General features: G+C 36.7%; 1 protein-coding gene across 2 annotated transcripts in view; it reads left to right on the top strand.

Moving 5' to 3' along the window:
* The first annotated feature begins 238 nt into the window (after positions 1-238).
* The window catches only part of HPY2 (RING/U-box superfamily protein), a 58,099-nt gene continuing 35,279 nt past the window's right edge, over positions 239-23,058 (top strand). Inside the window, exons 1-3 of one of the 2 annotated variants that reach the window (XM_089808731.1) lie at positions 239-398; positions 977-1,099; positions 1,279-1,350. In XM_089808731.1, the coding sequence (XP_089664857.1) occupies positions 1,025-1,099; positions 1,279-1,350 (147 nt within the window). In that variant the 5' untranslated portion in view covers positions 239-398; positions 977-1,024. Of the gene's footprint in view, positions 445-976; positions 1,100-1,278; positions 1,351-23,058 lie in introns of both variants that reach the window. The other variant, XM_089808732.1, reaches the window with a different exon arrangement.

Here is a 23,058-nt window from a genome sequence, read left to right as displayed (position 1 = left end):
ATTGTATATTAATTCTAATTTATTGATCCCATTGAAAACTAGTTATAGTTTTTAATTATTTATATTTTTAAATTAAAAATTTAATTCCATAAGAAAAAATATAAAAACCTATTCATTATCTAAAAATATATTTAATAACTATTTTAAAAATATACTTATATAAACAATTAAAGCTACAATTAATTACATAAAATAAGTTCGTCATTATTTAGCACTTGAATGGAGATTGAAATAAAATGTTTCGAAGTCTTTTCATCTTTTCATTTTCAGTTCCAGAGACCAGAAAGCGGGAAAAATCTAAGAACAAAAATTGGCGACTCTAAACGACCTCGTCTCGACTACATCCGGACTCCTGTGGGACGTTTAGAGCTCGGAATTAGCTCAGTTTTGTAGATTCGGTAACTGGAAAATAACATCCCAACATTCTTCAGCAACTAAATCTTCGTAATTTTTGAATCATGACTGATTCGTAATCATTTAGAATCGAGAAATTAGCATCATTCTTTGAGGCGTAGTCTATTCCTATATTGTGATCAGGGATCATTTTGCTTTTAGGGTTTAGGGATCATTTTGCATTGAGGGTTTAATACGAAATCACCGTATCCGGCTCTCTCAGGAGTTTTTTGGAATCTTCTCCACAGTTTTGATTGAATATTATTGCTCGTTTGATTTAAATAACCTCTTTATTGTGTCTTCTTGCTGTATTTTTCTTCACTCGTATATGTACATCTTATTTTTCATTCAACCTTTTTATAATATTATGATGTTATGTTTTCTCATTCCCTTAGCATTAGCAACTTATCAGGTTATACTTTGAAATTCTGTAGATTAAGGCGTGTTTAGGTGATTTTCTCTACAAATATAAGCATCGGTTATTAATATAATTCACTTTTGGAAATTCTATTCACCATGATTGCAATTCAAAATACATGTGGAGTGCTATATCCCTAACTTCTTGTCTTCTATTTGTTTTCAGGGGATGAGGTGATGTTAAGTTTGCTTTTGAAAATCTGAGCATCTGCAAATGACAATGTCTACAGCAGATAGAATTGGTGTTACTGTCTCCAACTTGGAGACATCAAATCAGTCGCTGATAGCTGTAAGTGATGTGGATTTAAAGCTAAAACTTGACTGCAGAATGTATCAAACAGGTTTTTATTATGCTGTATTTACCCGGTATGCTTTCAAGTAATTTTCACTGTAATTGTTTGGCCAATATGCATGCGAATGTTTTTTAGTTCAAGCATTATCCCTTTACATAAGTTTTTATTTTCTTAGGATGTACGGAACTTGCTGGTGACAGTCAAAATGATTGCACAAGATTTAGAGAAGGAGAATAAGTCTGATTTGGTAACACACTATCTCTTTTGTTTGTATCTCAATGTGTTTGAAACTTTCGAGAATAACCAGATTGGATTTACCATACTATTTATAGTAATCATAAGTCCAGACATAGTATTCTAATTTGGCTTTATGAAATGTTAAAATAGGCTTTAGTTTGACTTCTCAGTTGATTCTGTCAAATTGCCATTTATTTATCTCAATCACAAATAGTGGTTTTGGGACCCAAATTTTATCTGACAAATGATTTTGGCACATCTTAGTGTCCAGGTTGGTTAATAAAAAACTGCTATATTAGTTATTCTATCTTAAGTTTATTCAATCACACCAAATGAGATGAGTGTGATATATCATCGAGGCTGTCATAAGGAGAACTGTTTTCAAATTCCCAATAGACATGTTACATTCTAAAATATGCAAATGTCAATTGTTAAGTTGGTCGATTCTGGCTTTGGTTTTCCCAAGTGGCCAGGTGTAAGTTTTGGCTGAACTTAATGGAAGACAATTTTTTAAATCGTGGCATCTAAGCAGAAGTGTAATGCCCTCCCATAAACAGTAAATACGATTTGCCTTAAGCTATTAGAATAATCTCTTTATTATTTCTGGTCAATAATGTAGCTTATCTTAAAATTAGATACTTTATTTATAGAAGCATTGTCATTGTAATTCCTATAAATGATTGATTGATCATTCATTCAATATTTTTATATCAAAATACGGTGTTAGAGGAATGTTAGATTTTTTCGAAAACTTCATAATTTCTTTTTGAAGTTAGTCTTAAATTTTTTCAAAAATCTTCTCTAGGTTTTTGAAAAATGATTTTATTTAGACGTTCTTGTACATTTGAAAATTTTGTTTGGTCACGTTTTTGCTATTTGTGGGCAAATTATGTTGGGTGCAAATCATTTTTGAAGATCTTTTTTATCCCATTGTTGGGTTTTCTAGTCGTTTCTCCCTCTTCTCAAAGGCCATATCTATAAGAAAACACTCTTTTCTTTTGGTTATGGATTGTTTCTTTGTCACAAAGGGATCACCTCATCAGCTCCCACCGCACATTTGTACCCAATTTATTTGCAAACGCAATTGTACATCGGATTTTTTGATGCCGAAGACTGTGACGAGTTGTTTGTTTGGCTCGAAATATGCAATTTTTTTTGGCTTCTGATTTCCACAATAACTCATGATTGGAGAGAATTTTTCCAAGTTTTTTTTGGACTCATCGAGGGTTCTTCAACCTTGTGATATTATAATTGTTTTTGCTATTTGACCACTTTTTGTAGGCTTCTTTTTCTAGTTGTCTAGGGTTTGCAAAAAAAGCCTTTGCATTTTTGTTTGATTATAATTTAATCTACATTTGTGGGTTTTTTTCAAATTTTTTGGTCTTTGCTAGTCTTTGAAAAATTTGTACATTGAGTTTTGTGCTAGCCTAAATATTTTTTGAACTTTGTACCCAAATTTGCCTCTATTTATGCAGTTGGATATGTGCCTTTGGCTTTCAAATCAAATCTTTGTCTCTTTAGAATTTCTTATTTTCAAGTGCCTTGGAAAATGCACCACTACAACATGATCAAATGCTTAGTATTTGAGGACGAAACACCAAATATCAAAGCCACTTTTAAATAAGGAAGCCCATATGCTAAACAATGTACATGAACTGGGTGATTAAATGAGGCAATCCCAAGGTTCCTTCTTCTTGTGGGTTTTTACTCAGTTGTAATGATGTGATATGTTGGTTATCACAAAGGGACTTACATTGTTAATCTCAATGGACATCAATTGCTTCAAATACGTCCAACCACACATATTGCAAGTAGAAAAGGTTTAGGAATTCTATCTAACTCTAAGAATGTAAGACTATGTTGATGATGTGTTGAGCCTCTAACCAGTCCTTACTTCATTGTGTCACCCAGGAATAGGAGGGTGCTATCTTCTAAGGATGTGAGAATGATTTTCACATTGTCAATACTCATTCAAATACCCTATGAAGGCTCCAAAAAATGGTGGAGTGCTGGAGATCTGGTGCTCAGAGAGGGTTTACAGAGAATAGCAGGAATAGTGAGAGGTATGGGAGATTTGGAAAGGGCTTGGAGCCTTTTAGAAGACACGAAGGAAGGTTGTACTAGGGAAATAGGAATGGAAGATGGAAAAATGGGAACCGAAACTTCCAAGAAAGTTCTCATTGGAGAAAAGTAGGACAAAACAATGGGGAAAAATGGCAAAATGGAGGAGAGAGGCAGAATGAAAATGGCTGGAGAAGACATCCGATGCAAAGATTCACATCAGTGAATCTGGGCTGGAAAGTGGTTTTTGAAAATATATCAAAAAAATGAGAAAACCACAGGGAGTGGAAAACTAGGAGAAGCAAATGATTGAGGATCAGCAGTGGACTCGATGCATAGTGGAGAAAGTAGTGCTAGATAGTAGTTTGATAAAGGAGAGGAGTGACTTTTTGGGAAAAAATGCATTATTTCTAAAGTGGGGAGGTCTAAAGCCAACAATAGGGAAGATTAAAACATGGTATGATGAGAAATGGGGTGTAGTGAAAGACTTTAAAACACTGGAAAATGGTTTTTTTATGGTGACAGTGGATATAGCACAAGATAGGGACTGGATCTTGAACAGTGGCCCTTATTTTATGGATGAATATGGGTTTTATATGAAGAAATGGACCATGAATTTTGATCCAACAAAGGAGGTAATACAGGAACTCCCTCTATAGATAGGATTGAGAAATTTGCCCCAGGAATACTAGCAGGAACAATGTTATAAAGTGATTGGAAACAAGCTAGGAACATTTATTAAGACAGTGGAAATGGTGGATAGAGAAACTTTGCAAATGTTCCTAGGAATATGTATAATGTGGAATGATTGCCATCTAATCCTAGAACGGATTGAGATCTTTATTGATGGAGTAGTTTGGAGACAACCAGTGTCTCTAGAGGAAGGGTTGAAGGTATGTGAGTTTTGCCTTTGTGAGGAACATGACTCAGAAAGTTGTAAACAAGAAGGACGTCATAAGGAAAAAGAAGAGGAAAGGCTACTCCAGAGGGTTATAGAGATAGACAGGATAAAAGAAATCGAGAAGGATGAGAGTGAAAATCTAATGAAAAGGGATAATGCAGAAGTGAAGAATGTTATGATGCTGAAAACAAGAGCAAATAACTATTAGGAACGAGGGTTTGGGGTATGTGAGATTTTGGAAGTGGGTTTGGAAAAAGTTTTAGATGTGGAAAGTTGCGAAGGCTCCAAAAAAACACCACAAAGTGAAAAAACTAGTAGTGAAGATTTGCAGAGGAAGTTGGTGAGTGAGACTGTTGAAATAAGGATGGAACTAAGGCCAAGGCAAGGTAGTGAGGAAAGGGTGGAATATATAACTTTAGAAGGAAATGAAATAAGGGATAGTAGGGAAGTAGAGGGAACTCAAATACCCTAGGAGGAAGGTTGCCAGATAGTAATGTTGTCAAAAAGGCCAGAAGAATCACTAAAGGAGTGGGAGGAAAATGAGGGGTATATGACTGGGCAGGATGGAGAAATGGAGGGGGGGACTGGAGAGTGTTTTCATGATATTGAAATCTCTCCAATAAGAAACTTGAAAGGAAGATTAGGGGAATCAAGTTCAGAGGGAAGTCTAAATGAGGAGGAAGAGGAAAGGGATGTAGATGGTGAAGAAGACTTCTTTGGGATGGAGGAAAATATGATCCTTAAAGAAAAACGAACTATAGAGAAATCTAAAAGACATAAAGTAAATATTGGGGAGAGCCAAAAAAGGGGAAGAACCATCAATGCATTGATCCAAATAGCAGAAAGCACCAGAGGTCAAAGTAAACTGAAAACGGGAAGGGGAAAGAACCCCTTCCGGAAGGGATGAAGATCCTATCATGGAATGTCAGGGCTGCAATGCCCTTGACAAAATGCGCTTGATTAGGAGAGGTCTGGATCAAGCAAAATCGGATGTAGTGTTAATGCAAGAAACAAAGATAAAGCTGGATGATTTGGAGGGGATGAGGAGAAAGTTGTTTAGATGGGAAAGTGAGTAGGTGGTTGCAGAGGGAGCCTCAGGAGGAATGTGTGTTTTATGGAATCAAGAAACAGTGAATGGAACAATAATGCAGATGGGCAGGAATTGGTAGTGGTTAAAAGTTTCTTCAAAACAATTAGGATATGAATTCAATGTTCTTAATGTTTATGGCCCAATTCAGAGTAGAGAGAAAAGAAAACTCTGGAGAACACTAACAGAGATGTTGGAAATCTTACAAGATGAAATGACTATTTTAGGGGGTGATTTCAATGCTATAATATACCCAGAAGAAAAAAAAAAAGAGGTAAAGGATGGAGATCTACTACATAGGAGGACTTCTTGACCTTTGTTATGGAAAATGGCCTTATCAATATTCCCTTTAAACAAGGGGATTTTACATGGAACAATAGGAGGCAAGGGTTTGTAAATATTGCTGAAAAATTGGATAGGTTCCTTTTAGGGTGAGATTGGGCAAGAGTTGATTGGTCTGTGGACGCTGAAATTTTGCCTATTCATAAATCAGATCACTTCCCTATTAGTCTAAGAATACAGGAAGAACTTACTCCTAACCGATGCCCTTTCAAATTTGAAGCTATGTGGTTGAGGGTGGATGGATTTAAGGAGATGGTAGAAAAATGGTGGAAGGTGGCACTTGAGTGGGAAGGAAACAAGACCTTTAAATTTTTTTAAGAAGCTTCAGTATATAAAGGGAAAACTGAAGGTGTGGAATAGAGAATCTTTTCAAAACATATTTAAAAGAAAAGGGGAACTGGAAGCAGCACTGAAAACTTTAAATGAAAGAATAATTCAGGAGGGGATGAATGAGGATGATTTCAAAGAAGAAAAGAGGCTAAAAAAAGAGTATGATGAAACCCTGTTAAGAGAAGTGTTCTGGAGGTAGAAATCAAGAGAAATGTGGTTGAAAGAAGGGGATAAGAACGCAAAGTTCTTTCATAATTCAGTTAAAATAAGAAGAGCCCACAATAAAATTTATTCAATCAAGAATGGAGAGGGTGAGTTGATTAGTGATCCAAAATTGATAAAGAAAGTGGCAGTAGATTTTTTCAAAGATAGAGGAAGAGCTGAGGAAGAGGTGGAGGGTTTGGATGAGCAAGTTTTGGAGTGCATTCAAAGATGTATTATAGATGAGCAAAATGCAAGGTTAAATGCTAAAGTCTCCAAAGAAGAAATGAAAAATGCTTTATGGGGTTTGGGAAAAGACAAGAGTCTAGGGCTTGATGGCTTTATAGGTAGTTTTTTAAGACTCATTTGGGAGCGTATAGAAGAGGAAATTTGGGGGATGGTGGAGCAATCTAGAAGGGGGGGATTTATTCTAAAAGATTTGAATAATACTTTTATTGCATTAGTTCCAAAAAGGGCTGAATGTAAATCTTTTGATGATTTTAGACCAATCTGTCTATGTAATACTATGTATAAAATCATCTCAAAGGTAGTTGCCAATAGGCTTAAAGGGGTATTGAATGATGTAATATCGGAGGAACAAAGTGGATTTGCTCTAGGAAGATCTATTTTTGAAGGGGTGATTATTGCCCATGAAATGATCTACTCGATTAGAACAAACAAACTCAACAAAATGATGGTAAAGTTGGATATTAAACGAGCTTATGGCGAGGTAAATAGAGTTTTTTTGTTCAAAGTTCTGAATTTTTTTTGTTTAACCTCTGTAAGGTTCTTAGTGCTGGTTAATGGCAGTCCCCAAGGTTTTTTTGAGTTAGAAAAAGGGATTAGGCAAGGTGACCCATTATCTCCTTTCCTATTTATAATTTGGCTGAAATGTTAGGGAGGCTGATTAAAGAAAAAAGGGTTAAAGGTCTATGGAAAGGGGTAAAGGTGGCAAGGCAAGTGGACCCGACTTCACATTTGCAGTTTGTGGATGACACTTTTCTTACGGGTGAAGCTTCGGAGCAGGAAGCTAGAGTGATGAAAAAAACTTTGGAAATCTATGGGAAAGTTTTAAGACAAAAGATAAACTAGGCAAAGTCTGAAATTTTCTTTTTTAACACCCCTCTTTATAGGAGAAGAGCTATTGGAAGGATTCTGAATATAAAGCAGGGAAATCTTCCGAGCAAGTATTTGGGCATTTCTTTATTTCAAGGGTAAAATAAAAGTGAAGTTTGGAAGGGATTGGCAGAAAAATGTCTGAGGACGATGGAAGGATGGAAAGGTAAGTGGTTGACTTTTGCAGGAAGGATCTTGATGCTAAAATGTGTGGTTTCAATGGTGCCTATTTTCTCAATTATGTGTTTTAAAATCCCAAAGAAGGTGCTTAACTTAGTGGAAAGGCAGCTGAGGAAATTCTTTTGTAGTGGGGCAGGAGAGGAGAAAAAATGGCCATTACTAAAATGAGAAAAAATTTGCAGAGCCAAGAAGTTTGGAGGTGTAGGAATTAGAGACTGGAACACAATGAATACAACTTTGGGGGCTAAGTTGGTGTGGTAGATGGAAAATGATGCAGAGCAAATGTGGATTAGGATTCTTAAAGCCAAATATTTGGATTCTAATGAGAATATAAGGATTTTAACTATTCAAAATCCGATTAGAGGTTTTGCAATATGGAACTTTATTCTTTCATGCAGGCATATCATTACAAACCATATTTCATGGGTCATAGGTAATGGTAATAGGGCAAAATTTTGGGAGGACTCATGGAATGGAAACAAATCTTTAGATGAGGAAATAGGGGATAGAGATATGAAACAGATATTATGTAATTTGCGGGGCAGGAATGTGAGAAATTATATGAAGGAAATTGAAGGGGTATTTGGGAAAAAATGAATGTGGAAAAATTGGAGAGTGGAGGGCCTATCTGAAGGACAGCAACAATCCCTAACGGAAATCTTCAAGAGAAGAAAGGTTTGCATAATTAATAAGGAAGATAGGATCAGCTGGTGTGCAGCAGCCTTGGGGAAGTTTTCAATCAAGCTTGGATATGAAATCTTAGACACTAAGGAGGAAGAATGCTTTGAAGCCGGGGATTTGTGTTGGATAAAGAAATTCTCCCAACGGCTTGAACCTTCACATGGCTAGCAATACAAGGCAAAATCCTAATAGGGGATAGAAGAAGAAGATTTGGTTTCTAGGGCCCTACAAAATGTGTTGTGTGTGGAAAAGAAGAGGAGAGTGCTGATCATTTATTATTAAATTGTGACATTGCAGCAAAGTGTTGGGTTGCCTTCAAGGAAAATTGGGTTGGTCTGACCATGGAGCCCCTCTCTTAAGGCTTTCTTTATTTCATGGCCGAGAGTAGGAAGAAGAAACTTATTTGAATGCATTTGGAAAGTAAGTCCCTCAATTGTTATATGGGAGGTCTGGAAGGAAAGGAATAGGAGTATTTTTCAAGAAAGATCAGAGACAATTGATCAACTTCTAAAATGGATTGATCATTCTATTGAAGAAGTGATGAATGCTGCAGTCTTTAGGAAAAATATATCAAAATGTGTGTTTACGAACTATGACAGGGCAATTTAGAAAATGTGGCCAGGGATTAAAATAGGAAAGGTAGGAGCTAAAGGAAAATCAAATTCTAAAACCAATAAAAGGGAAGAAGGGAGTTGGGTAGCTCCTGAAGAAGGCTGGTTAAAAGTAAATTTTGATGGGGCTTCTAAAGGAAACCCGAGGAAATCAGGAGCAGGATGCATTATTAAGGACTATTTAGGGGAGATTGTGGCATATGGAGCGTTAAGGTTACAAGATGGGATAGATAATGATGCAGAGTTCCAAGTAGCATTGTTAACATTAAAATGTGTAAAAAGATGTGGAGGGAAATTTTTTTTTTAGAAGGTGATTTGATGGTGGTTGTGTAGGCCGTGAGTAATAATTCAATTTATGCATGGCACTTAGGAAATTTGTTAGTGTCTATCATGGAAGAGTTAAATGGATTCGAGGAATTTCAAATCTGTCATGTTTTTAGAGAAGCAAATAGAGGCGCGAATGCTCTTTCAAAATGGGCAGTAGGTTCAATAGAAGATGGAAGGCCAATTTTTGAAACTTGTATTGCAGATGCTTTCATGCCATTGGTGTTAGAATCATGAAACACCCATCTTTGAACATTATCTGAATTGCCCATCTTTTCACAACCTATTGTTTGTCATCCATTTGTACTTGCATTGTTGAAATCTTAATGCTTGTACTTTTACATTTTCTTGTCCTTGAACATTGTCCTCTTCGTTCCCTTACAAAACATGAAAACTCCCATGCTAAGTTTATAAAAATGGCAAATGCAAAACAAATCCAAGATATTCTGATAATTGAAGATCTCATTATTTGAACTTCATTTTGAGGTTGCATTGGCAAAACAATTTCCAACTCTTGATTTTGAAATTCAGATTTTTAACCTCATGAATTTCAACATGTTGGTAGAATTCTGATTTTTCCACAGTTAGGTGTTCTGATCTTTTCCCCTCTGATTTTCGCACTGTAATGATCTGCCCTGCTGTAATTATTATTTGAATTACACTTGTGTTTTGAAATGAGGACACTTACGGTTCATATATAGGTGTTTAAACTCAAAAAGACATGTCTATTGGAGAAGGGGCCGGCCTGATGCATTTTGCCCAAACATTTGATTTCAAAAATAATTTACTTCCTTTGTGGCTGTTGATAAATTAATTGAAGGGACAACTCACTTCATTTTTCACCTCATGGCCAACTTGGATTTTGCATCACACTGGGCCTTTACATTAAACATTGGACGTGTTTTTCTTTTGTTTGTGCATTGAATTTGGGCATTTGTGCATCATTTTTGAGTGATTGTGGACCTTTTTTGAGCAATTGTGCAAGCATTTATCATGGAGCCCAAGCTTGTTTTTTATTAGAAAAACAAGTGTTAACTCATTTTTCATGCTTGGAGGGTGAAGGATTTACATAAAATATAACATTTAAGTTACATTACTTTAAGTTATATTTTATATAAAAGCTGTTGGGGTGTTGAGATTGATTTCAGATTTATAGGAGTTATAATGGAGATTTAAAAAAAATTCAGCCTCAACCAACTTCCAAGAATCAACAAGCCTCCATCAATGTTATCTCCCACAAGTTTTCTTGACTTTCTAAGATAAATTTGATATTGGAACAAGGATTTTCAAAGGATTCTAATTCATTTCATCACAAATCTCTCGACTTCAATTCCACCTCCTTGACTACTTTGGCTCATCTCTCACTCATATCCTTGACAAAGTTGACTGCCTAGTGATCTAAAGTTGCTTAAACTCATCCCTAAGACTTGGAGACTTGAAGATTGCCACTGAACTCAAACCACCTAGGATAACCACCTTATTGCCAAGCAAAAAGAGGGGGTCCCCATTTGCAATGGTGTGAAAACCTTACAATTACGTCTTTGACCAACATAATGTTATAAGGCAATCGACAATTCAGCGATAAAAATTACAACACATGGAAGCAGTGGATGATGATTATATTTGAGTACCTTCACCTTGATGAGCTCATTTTGGGTAAATACTAATAGTCTTGTCTCATCGAAGCTGGACAAGATCAAGATAAGCTTGATCAACACAACCAAGAAGTGGTAATACTTATCAAGTTTTCAGTTATTGATGTTCAATTGCCACAAGTGCCATCTGGCAAGGCAACTGTAGAGAAATGAACTATTTTGAAGGATATCCATGACACATCAAATAAGAGCTATGTTTTCTTCCTGAAGAACCAACTATTTTCTATCATGATGGATGAGCATATTGTTAGAAATAGGAAATACTGAGAGGGGGGGGTGTGAATTAGTATTTCACAAAATTTTGCCCAATTATGGATATCATCAACAATCTTACAACTTGCATGAATAAATAGATTGATTAAGTTGAATAGTAAACACAACCATAAAGTAATGCAACACAACCATATTTTTTTAACTAGGGAAACCTTGGCCAAGGGAAAACCTCGGTGGGAATGGTACCCACAAAATGATCCACTAATCAAAAGTATCTTGTGAAAGATATTGAGCATGTTAGGAGTCTATTACATCCGTATAGTGTCTCGGTCCTTGTTAGAAGCCTCAACCCTGTTAGGAGTTATTAATACAATTTACAAAATGTATATGCAAGATGAGCCCATTGCCTAAACATGCAATGTACACTGATATTAAGTATACAAAAGAGTAGCTACAAAAACCTCTTTACAATTGTTGATATCTTCAATATCTAATATAACTTTTGTAGCTCATTGTATCAACTTCGCATACTTTGCCTTTATTGCTTTATCATCAAAATTCAAGTCATAAAATAATCACATCACATTCATACTTTTCACACTTGCACATCACTTCGCATTTCAAAAACTTTCCTTTATACCTTGATATTTCATAATAACCTACATTGTCGGCCTTCATACCTTTACACGTTTGCCAAAATGTAAAACTATATCTTGTCCACTTAGGGTTAACATCTAGGATCTCGTCCCTAATTAGTCAAGTTATTGTTTTGGTAAACAAAACAATTCCTTAACATAAAATACTCGATTCCTTGTCTTTATCTTGTTCAGTCGACTCATTACTGCAACTGGAAAAACTACAATAACACTGTTCGTACTGCCTTGCGGTCTTAGTTGCAGTATCCTCATACTCTGTTCTTACTACACCTAAGTGCGCATTTGCCAATATTACCTCTGTGAATTGCGCCAAGCAAATCTCTAATTGTACTGCCAGATAATCTCTGTGATACTTAGACAATTTTCTAACTGCCAAAATTGTATCTCCATACTTTGCTCACTTTATACTGAGTATATGTTGCCATAAATGACAACCTTATACTGTCTTACCTAGCCAAATTGCCAACACATGTCCTTACAAGAGCATCTAACAAAGATTAAGGATATTCAAGATAAGCTTGAGGCCATTGGTCAAAAAATGGAGGAAGAGGATATGATGGTCATAATCCTTAAGATTCTACCTAAATCCATTGAGCACTTTATCATAATACTTAACAATTTTGCTTTAAATGTTAACTTAAAGTTTCCAGACTTATGCACCAAACCTCTCTAGTAGGACCATTTGAGACAATAGTTTGGTAGAAGTGCCATTTTATCTTTCTTAGAACAAGTTTTTACATGCAAATCCTTTCACAAGGATAAATGCAAATCTTAATCAGCTTAGCCGAAAGGCTCTAGTTAGTCATATGGTTGTTTAATGAAGAAGAAAATTCAATGTAACTATTGTCACAAATTTGCTCATATGATAAAGGATTGTTGGAAGTCGATTGCTTTTGAACAATTGAAGAAGGGAGGAGGGTCTCAGTCTTAGTCCAATGTTGCATAGCACTCATTTTATGTTTTGTGGCGAAAAGTCCTACAAGTCATGTACAATCTTCTTCTTGGTACATAAACTCTGATGCTTCTCAACATTTGAGTCATTCGTGTGATTGGTTCTCATACTTCTCACCTTTCACCGATTCAATCATTTTTGGAGGAGGAGGAGAGTGTATTGTTATTGACAAACGCAATGTGTAGATACAATTTGGTGGGAGGAATTTTAGATTCCTTAATGTATATGAAATTCTTGGTATGGAATTGAATCTTCTCTTTGTGAGCTAGATTATGTGACAATCTCCTCAACTTGATGTGGTCTTCATTTTGCACAAGTGTTTGATTGTTGGTCATGCGTCTCACACTACTGTGGTTGTTGACATCAAGGATCATAGTCTATATACACTTGTAGATTCAGGTGATTCTCCTGAGCATGCCTTCGCAACTAAATCATCTTCCACTAGCAGTTTGGCATCAACAGTATGGTCACCTGAATTATTATTGTCTTGTTCGAGAGGATCTAGCTCTTGGCTTACTTGGGATTTAGACCCATCATCATCGAGTTTGTGGAGCTTGTCAGGATGGGAAGCAACACAGGGCACCATTTAACACTGGGGACTCATTGCGAGCCTCAAAGGTATTGTAGTTGAATGATGTTGATGTATGTGGTCTAGTAAATACTTCTTCTATTATTGGTTCTAGGTATTTCTTGCTTTTTGTTGATGATTTGAGTTGCAAAATGTGGGAGACATAAATTAGACATGTTTACTGTATTGTAGACATTGAAGACCTTAGTAGAAAAAGAGTTTGTCTATCCTATTGTCACTCTTAGGTCAGATAATGGGGGGAGCTTTATTGTACTACGCTCTCTAATCTCCATGATACACATGGCATAAAAAACCAGTTAACCACACCTTACATGACATTGTTGAATGTCAAAACTGCACTATTATACAATTGACTAGGTCAATGATGGAACACAAGAGTGTTCCTAAGAAATATTGGGCAGAAGTAGTATCCATTGCAGTTTATCTCCTTTATGAATCTCCCACACAGACTATTAAGGGAAAGACTGCTAAAGAAGCCTGGAGTAGTCGCAAGCCTAGGATGTCATCTGAAAGTCTTTGGCTCTTTAGCATATGTTTGGAATCTTGGATTCTAGATGTCCAATGCTCCAAGTCAAATTCCAAGAGTAAAAAAATTATTTTCATAGTGTACAATGACAACCATAAGGCTTACCAACTAATTGATGTAGACATTGATCATCTTATCTTTAGTCGTGATTTTGTCTTTGATGAAGAACGAGGACCCTTTTGGCTTTCATTGACTTTACAAAACTTTGAAGATTAGTCTTTGAAGGCTATTGATTTGGGTGTCCATCTTTATTTTGGTTTACTTGATGGGAGAGATAATGCAAAATTTGACATTGATGATAGAATGCTTGAATTTCCTTAAGATGATGCTCTTCCTATTGAATTTGTTCTAGATATTGTTCTAGCTAATCCTCGTGCATTTGATGTTGGCTCTTCTACTCTTTGGCCTAATGGTGGGTTTATTCATCAGTGATATGTCTTGGTGAATTCATCGAGGGTAGATATTTTAGAAGCAAAGACAAGTAGCAAAATGCATTCAACTTTGTCTATTCATACCTCAAACATATATTGAGGCTAAAGGAAAGGGATTCATGAATAGGAGAAGGCTATAGAAAGTGAACATTATAGTCTTTTGAAGAATAACACGTGAGTTCTTTTTGATCTTCTTCTAGGGAAGAAGCCCATTAACTGCAAATGGGTCTGTAAAGTCAAATACAAAGCTGACAAAACCCTTGACAAGTACAAAACTCGGCTTGTTGCTAGGGGATTCTCACAAAAAGAAGGCGTTGACTATTAGGGGACCTTTGCTTCTACAACCAAAATGAGTACTATATGGCTCAACCTTGCCTTAGCAACTTAGTTTGGTTGGACAATCCATCAAATTGATGTTAAGAGTGCCTTCCTTAATGGTGGGTTAGGAAGAAGTCTACATCATGCAACCTCCTAGTTTCACTTTCGTTGGAAAAGAACATCAAGTGTGTAGACTAGTGAAAATATTCTATGGTTTGAAACAGGTTCCTTGAGCTTGATACATCAAAATTGACAGGTATCTTCCAGATAACGGCTTTCAGAGGAGTCCATCTGTTTCTAATTTGTAGGTCAAAGGCACTACTGATGATATTCCTCTTCTTGTTGTCTATGGTGATGACCTGATCAGGACTCTGGTAGTTCAACACTTTTGATCAATCTGATTAACTAGAGTTTGTGTCAATCCTATAACAAGATAGACTTGAGACTTCTGCACTATTATTTAGGTGTTGAAGTTTGGCAGATTGAAGGTAGCATCTTCTTATCTCCGTCTAAGTATGCCCAAAGTTTACTGGACAATTTTCAGATGTAAGACTACAAACATGCATCCACACCTATGGAGAAAGGGATGAGGTTGACAACCAAATTAGATTCACATGTGGTGAATGACTAAGCATTCAAACAATTGGTGGGCAGTCTCATCTATCTTACTACTACTAGGGCTGATCTTAGTTTTGTAGTGGGCATTCACGCATCATGTCAATCCTTGGGGTTGCCATAAAGTGTGTGCTGCGTTATGTAAAGGCACTTCTGATTTTGGTCTTCTATATACTAGGAGTCATGATTCTAGACTTATTGGTTTTATAGACTAAGGTTGGGTAGGTTCCATTGATGGCAAGAAATCAACATCTAGTTATGTTTTCAGCTAGGCTTTCTTGCAGTCACCTGGACTAACAGTCACATGGACTAGCAAGAAGTAGGAGGTGGTGACTTTTTCCTCGATAGAAGCTGAGTTTTGAGGAACATTTAAGGTAGCTTGCGAGGTAGTTTTGCTTCTGAGGATGCTTTCATACATGTAAATGTCTCAAGCAGATCTTACTCCCCTTTACCGTGACAATCAAGGAGTACTCAAACTGACTAGTAATCCGGTCCTCCACGAGAGAACCAAACATGTTGACCTTTATTGTCATTATATTTTAAAACTGGTTGAAGATGGAACAGTTCAGTTGCTGATTATTCCGAGTGCAGATCAGACAATATTTATTCTCACCAAGATTCTAAGCTGAGGCAAGTTCGTAAAATTGAGGGGACAACTTGGTGTAGTTGATAGATTGACCATTAAGGGAGGGTATTAGAATACTATGATTATAATATCTTTATTATTTCTTATTTATGGTCGATATTGTAACTTATGTAAATATTAGATACTTCCTAATTTATGATTGTTTTCTTTATAGGAACATTGTCTTTCTACCTCCTATAAATGATCGTTTGATCATGTATTTAAGTTATTAATTATTTTAGTATTTTACCAAAACATAAACAACAATCTGGTCTTTTAAGAGTAAGACAGTGGCAATTATTAGTGATATTAGCAGCGATTAGTACTGGATGTAGATCATTCTCAAGGGATGCTACACACCGTGGATGAGATCAAAGGCCAACAATCTATGTTAGCATGGATGCAACAATCTGTATTTTAAGAGCATCAATTAAACACTTGATTATTAATCATTAATTGAAGAATTTCTATAAATTAAATTAGTAGCGATTTCTTAAGGGTTGATGGTCATTTGCAAGAGACGCTATTCTGGAGGGTGTTGTGACCATGGAAAAGACACAACATTGCATTACTAATTGAAGGATATATATAGAAAGGCTGGACTCAAAGTTGGCATTGAAGGAAGGAAAAGGAAGATTTGACTTAATAAATAAATTACATGCTACGCTCCATGGAGTTTTGGGGATGGGGACGTTTTAGGGGACGAAAAATAGGGGATTTTAGTATATATAGAGAGAGATTTCAAACATGCATATCATAACATTGATAAATGGTTTAGAAGCTCAATATATAGAAAACTAATTAAAATGCTTTTATAGTCAAAATATGACATACATATAGCAAAAATGCCCAAATGCTCCCAATTTCATGCATGAAAAGACAAAAAATATTTAAATTTAAACTATATATATATATATATAAAACTAAAATACTAAACAAATCCATAATCAGCTGTCCATAATAAATATAATCAATAATGTGTCTGTAAATATATAGCTGTCCATAAACAACACATGGTAGGTCTAGGAATCTAAATCCGCATCAGTGCTAGACTTTGAATCACTGGGAGGATGATGGTCTTCCTCATCCAATTGTACCCCAAGCGATCCTAAAGGTCTCTCATCCTCCTCAACTTGCATAGCATCTTCGGGATTGACATCCCGACGTAAGGCTGAAGTTTGCTGATACTCAATACTCTGCTGATCCTATAGCCACGATGCATTGTGAACAACCACTAACTTCTCTGATCGTCTAGAGGTTAGGTTATTCCTCTTGACTGATTGGATGAAGCTATATGTGGACCAATTCCTTCCTGCAGTAGAGGAACTAGCAACTTGTGAAAGAAGACAAACGACACGTTTTCTCAGCTCAAGTGCATCCATGTTCACCATCCAATAGTGACGACCTTGGCGACGACAAATTCCTGTCTGCACATCTCCGGGACGGGTGCGGGTGTAAAGAGGCAGGGGACGCGTCCCTGTTGAACACATATTATATAAGGCAGTGATTTTTTAAGAATAAGAAATAATCAAATTAAAATTTAAGTTTGAACCAGCGCATAAGAGGAAGAGTTGCGACTTTTCCAAAAGGAGAGAATGATTGAAGTGACATGATCTCTCCCTGACATTGGAACATATAAAAGAGAATTCAGATGTAGTGGGCAGAGAAGAGAGGATCATGAGAAGGATCTGAAAGATATAACAATCTGATATGCACGAAGGCATTGAATCTCAACGGATTGGGCATTAGCCATTAATAATACATAGCAGATTTGAACATATACTGTGGTCTTTGGTATGAGTTCCTTATGCATGGCATGATAAGTACCATTTATATCTCCAATAGAATTGATGATGCATTGTTGTTATGTCTGCTTAGCATAGTATAATAGATATTATCTGTATCTACTCATTACTGATTAGGATATGCTGTTGATCACTGATTATTGCGCATGCAGAATAGATTCATAATATTGAATTCTTTATATGTACTGATTGTTTATAAGGTCAGCAATGGTAGAGGAAATGAGGAGTTAAAAATGGTGGAATGGTGATGTGGTCATCTTCGAGGTACACCAACTCATTGTATAAGACCATGGAGCCCCGTGATGCCAAAGGGGTACAAAGATTGCATCCTTTGGGCTTTAGAAAGGGTGGATTTCTAGGGCTCTATCATGGTAAGCATTAAGAACGTTTAATCATGGGAAGTAGGATACAAGTGGCGAGATTGAGGGGAACGATTATAGGACATCTCACTAGGTACTACACCTCATATGGATGGCACAGGCCCCATTAGGCCAAGAGGAATGACATGTCTGCCTTTGGGCCTAGGGTAGAGGATCCCTAGGGCACCCTACTGACTTAAGCAATCTTGTGATCAGATCTATAATTAGTTTATATTCTGAATTATGATTATAAATGATTCCTAACTTGCTCGCAAGGTCTCAATCAAAGTGGAAGGTATCTCTAACCCTATTTGTGTCAATTAAAATTTGTGATGTAGGGCAAAATCTGGGTATTTATAATTTGGGGACATTATATTAAGGGCTCTTGGTGGGCTCCCAGACATGTAATCCCACAAATCCCAAAGATGTCAACACAAATCTAAGGGAGGAGAGCATCAACATAGTGTTGGGCAGGACTTATATTTAGATTGTGGAATTAATGGACCAATGACTGTGAATGGATGAACTCACTTTCAACTTGGGGTCTATCTAAACTTGGGAGGGTATTCCTAGAGATATCCTTAATAGGAAATCTATTAAATGATGATTAACATGACTAAAATTGTTACCATGAATACTGATGGTATTCCTGTGGGGGAGTATCCTAAGCATTGGAGAGCATGTCGCAGTATTGACATGTTGCATTCATGACTATGTTTGTCATTGATGTCAACATAGCAAGTAATTCTGTGAAGATTGGCAGAGTAGCAGACAGAGATCGTGGTCGTACAGACAAAGTTTTGCACATATTTGGCTAATCATAGACAAAAGTGAGGGTAGCATCACTAATAATCAAACTCCTAGCGTTAAAAATAAATCAGTTTTGTGGAGTCTTTGAAGGCGCAGTGAGTCAAAATCAGTCCATTTTGAAGTCTGATATAAGTAACAGTAGTACTGATTTTAGTAGCTTGACTTGTGCTAACCTCTGATTTTGTGATCAGATTTGATTAGAGTGAAATAAAGTCCTGTTTGTATCGTTTGTTGTAGGGCCAAGTATGGAGAAGGGAGCCGAAAACATCTCCAGGCCAAGACCTCAAGTCAAGGAGACAAAGGACATGTGAGCCCAAGGTGGAATAGGAGAGGTCAAACACCTAAAGGAAAGGAAGCTTGGTCCACCAGTGAAAGCAAGAATCGTGAACCAAAAGTACACGAACAATAGAAGATGAAGATGCTGATGAAGAAAGTAATAGAGGGATTTATCAACAAGGATGTCGAGAGGATCGACACATCTAAGAAGGCAACATAGAAGATCAAAGCATTGCCCGTATGCAAACCATCCATCTAACACTAACAGAGATATGCCATTGGAAGGAAGGCTGAGCTGAAAATCCATTAGTTGGAGCAACTTAAAACATCCAAAAGTCACATTAATGAAGCAATTGAGGATATGAGCACTCACAATTGAAGGCGTAACAATAATTTCTCATCTAGTAAGGGTATATATTAAGTTTCTAGATGAGTTTGTAGAGGAGGCAACCCATTGCTCAGCCAATAAAAACTTTCCAAGTATCCAAGTTCATTGAATGAGAAAAGGCAATTGAGGATGAGTAGCACATTTCCCAAGGTGATGAGGTGGCATAGACCCACATGGTTTGGTTTTGATTGGCCCATTTGGCATCAAGTGGCATATGCTCACATGGCCTTCTTTTCTGATTGGTTCATAGTGACATTTGAATTTTCTCATGGGTCTACTTGGTGATCGCTTCTCCTATGAATGCTCTCTTCTCATCAGTCCACAATAATTGCATCTTATCTAGTTGTGGATTTGAGTTGTTCTTGTAGAGGAGGCAACCCATTGCTCAGCCAATAAAAACTTTCCAAGTATCCAAGTTCATTGAATGAGAAAAGGCAATTGAGGATGAGTAGCACATTTCCCAAGGTGATGAGGTTGCATAGACCCACATGGTTTGGTTTTGATTGGCCCATTTGGCGTCAAGTGGCATATGCTCACATGGCCTTCTTTTCTGATTGGTTCATAGTGACATTTGAATTTTCTCATGGGTCTACTTGGTGATCGCTTCTCCTATGAATGCTCTCTTCTCATCAGTCCACAATAATTGCATCTTATCTAGTTGTGGATTTGAGTTCTTGTAGAGGAGGCAACCCATTGCTCAGCCAATAAAAACTTTCCAAGTATCCAAGTTCATTGAATGAGAAAAGGCAATTGAGGATGAGTAACATATTTCCCAAGGTGATGAGGTGGCATAGACCCACATGGTTTGGTTTTGATTGGCCCATTTGGCGTCAAGTGGCATATGCTCACATGGCCTTCTTTTTTGATTGGTTCATAGTGACATTTGAATTTTCTCATGGGTCTACTTGGTGATTGCTTCTCCTATGAATGCTCTCTTCTCATCAGTCCACAATAATTGCATCTTATCTAGTTGTGGATTTGAGTTCTTCTTATTGGCCCATAGAGGCAATGTAATTTTTTAAGGCCCACATGGTGGTGCTTAATTGTAATTGGGTAGGCATTTAATATTTGTAGTTATGGTTATGGAAATCCTAATTAGGGCTTATGTGGTTTTATCTTGGCCCTTGATCTCAAATCAATCTTGGCCATTCGTTGTACTTGGGCTCCCTATATAATGCTTGCTTATATCATTTGTAAAGAGAGTTATGTTGGAGAATTGTTGCCAAAGTACTGCCAATTGTTCTCTACTCATTGTTGTGCTTGCATGGTGGATATACATGATCATTTTGGAGTATTGCATGGTTGTTTGCATGTCTTACTTAGCTTAGGTTTTCATTTCATGTTGGAGTAACTAGTCGGATGAGAGAGATTGTTGATGTTTACTAGCTCGACTTGTAAAAATCCAAGCCACGAGCCTCTTGCTGATTGTAAGTGTGCCGTGTGTGGTTAGTTGATGATTGAAAGCACCCAACTTCAATTGATATTTAATCTTTAGTTTGGATCCATTTGATGGGATTAAAAAGGAGATATTAATATGAAAACCATTAGAGTACTCCTTAGAAGCTTGCACTAGGTGGGTGGAGTCGTTGATTAAGCTACATCTAGTAGAGCCGAAGTTCATCCATGATTCCTTGAATTCATACTTTGGAGTCGAAGTAGGTGAAGTTAAGTTGGAGTTTAAGTTAAAATAGAAAGTTTTTGAAGATTAAAAACTATACTTTCATTGCACATTGTGAAGCTATATCTTTAGAAGTGCAAGTGGTTGATAGTCATTGAATGAATTGTGTAAGCTCCCTAAGTGATTACCTTCAAATCACATCATTCACTGAGCAAGTATTTACAATTGAAGGAACCTTGAAGTCGTTTTAGGATCTTACTTTGCAAGCTTATCACGAGAGGTGACCTAATATCAAGAGAGGATTGGGTGTTTGATGTTTTATTTTGAAACATTGAATAATTGATTTTGCATGTTGTAGTGGAATAAAACTCACATCAACATGTCTCCTCATAAGCAATCCCTCAACATCGAGAGAAGCCTTTGGCAACAAGAAAGGCCTTGTACTTATCTAAAGTACCATCAACCTTGTATTTTGACACTGTATACCCATTTGTATCCGATTAGTCTCTTTCCTAAAAATCTTACCGAACCCAAATGTTATTTTTCAATAGACTATGATGCTTACTCTTCATAGCTTCTTCCCACTTAGGTATACCATTCGCCTCTGTGTTTGTTTTAGGTTCATACACATTGTGAGTGTTGGCCATGAGAAAAAAATTTACAAAGTCAGAATGATTCCTCTTCCTCCGAGCAGCTCTACCCTCGATGAGGTCATCATCATGAAGATTGCCAATTGTCTTAGCTTACCATTTAATTTGGAGAGTAGAAGTACGAACATCATAAATAGGAGCTGCTATGGGATTATCATCATTAACTAGAAAATCGGATGAATCCTGAGGAAACTCAGGTGGTGTAGTTGCATATCTAAGTGTCCCTGCAAGAGAGGTCATTGGTGGGGAAACATGAACAGGAATAGTTCCAGCCTTCTCTGTTGAAGACCTCCCATTAGATGGACCTAATGGAAGACGGATATCCAATTGTTGAGCTTGGAGAGACTGATCCTCTTTAAACATAACTGGAGGAGAGAGCTGCAATGGCCCAATTTCTTGCAATCTACTTTTTGTTTTCTTGGTTTGTTATTTTTCCAGTTCTCTCAAAGCTTCACATCTTATCTTTCATGCTTGCAGTAAGTTGATTTCGTATTTCCCCACTTGGTTTCGTTCATCATTTCTCAAACTTTATTCAGATTTCGAAATGATTAAGCACTCTCAAGGCGATTTTTTTAATATAAGATATAAGTATCCTTTATTATACGTTAAGTTATATTATATATAATATTGTCAAGATGTTTGAGAGTGGTTTCAGTTTCATAGGAGTTAATAATAAAGATTCTAGATTTTGGGAGTTCTTAAAAAAATTCTAGACTTAAGCCAGATTTCAGGGTTTAGCATGCCTCTACCAGTGTTATCTTTCACAACTTTTTCTTGACTTTCAAGACAAATATGCTACCAGACAAGGATTTTTAAAGATTCTAACTCATTTCATCACAAATTCCTTGATTTTAACTTAACATCCTTGACTAGTTTGGCCCAACTACTCATATCCTTGATTGACTGGACTACCCAATGAGCCAAAGTTGCTCAAATCCATCTCTTGGATTTGGATACTTGAAAATTGCTACCAAGACCATATAAGACCACCACTCCTACTAGCAAGCAAAAAGAGGGCTCCCCATTTGCAATGGGGTGACGGTGTGAAAACCTCACATCAGGAGGGAAACCTGAATCCCCACAAGCTTGCAATTAGAGCATGACTGTACAAACAGTTGCATCTTCTGCAACCAAATCACATGACTGGTCTATTTTGACTCCTTTCAAAGCACACATTGGCTCTTTGAATTTTAGGGCCTCTGATCTTTGACAAGCCCTCTCCATTAAAAACATTATTCAAAAATTCGCAGCATTATCATTCATGGATGGGTTTTTTTCAAATCTTATCAGCACCTCTCAAAAGGATTAATTTCTGTTGACCAGTGAACCCTCTGCCAAAGCCGTAGCACAGAAAAGACAGCTGCCAACACTCAGAAAAGAAACCCCAATCTACAGTTC

This window comes from Cupressus sempervirens, chromosome 11 (genome assembly GCF_028749045.1).
Source record: "Cupressus sempervirens isolate cs-2001-9-10 chromosome 11, ASM2874904v1, whole genome shotgun sequence".
NCBI lineage: Eukaryota > Viridiplantae > Streptophyta > Pinopsida > Cupressales > Cupressaceae > Cupressus > Cupressus sempervirens.
Note: the sequence above shows the minus strand (reverse complement) of the source record. Positions and strands in the feature narration are given on the sequence as shown.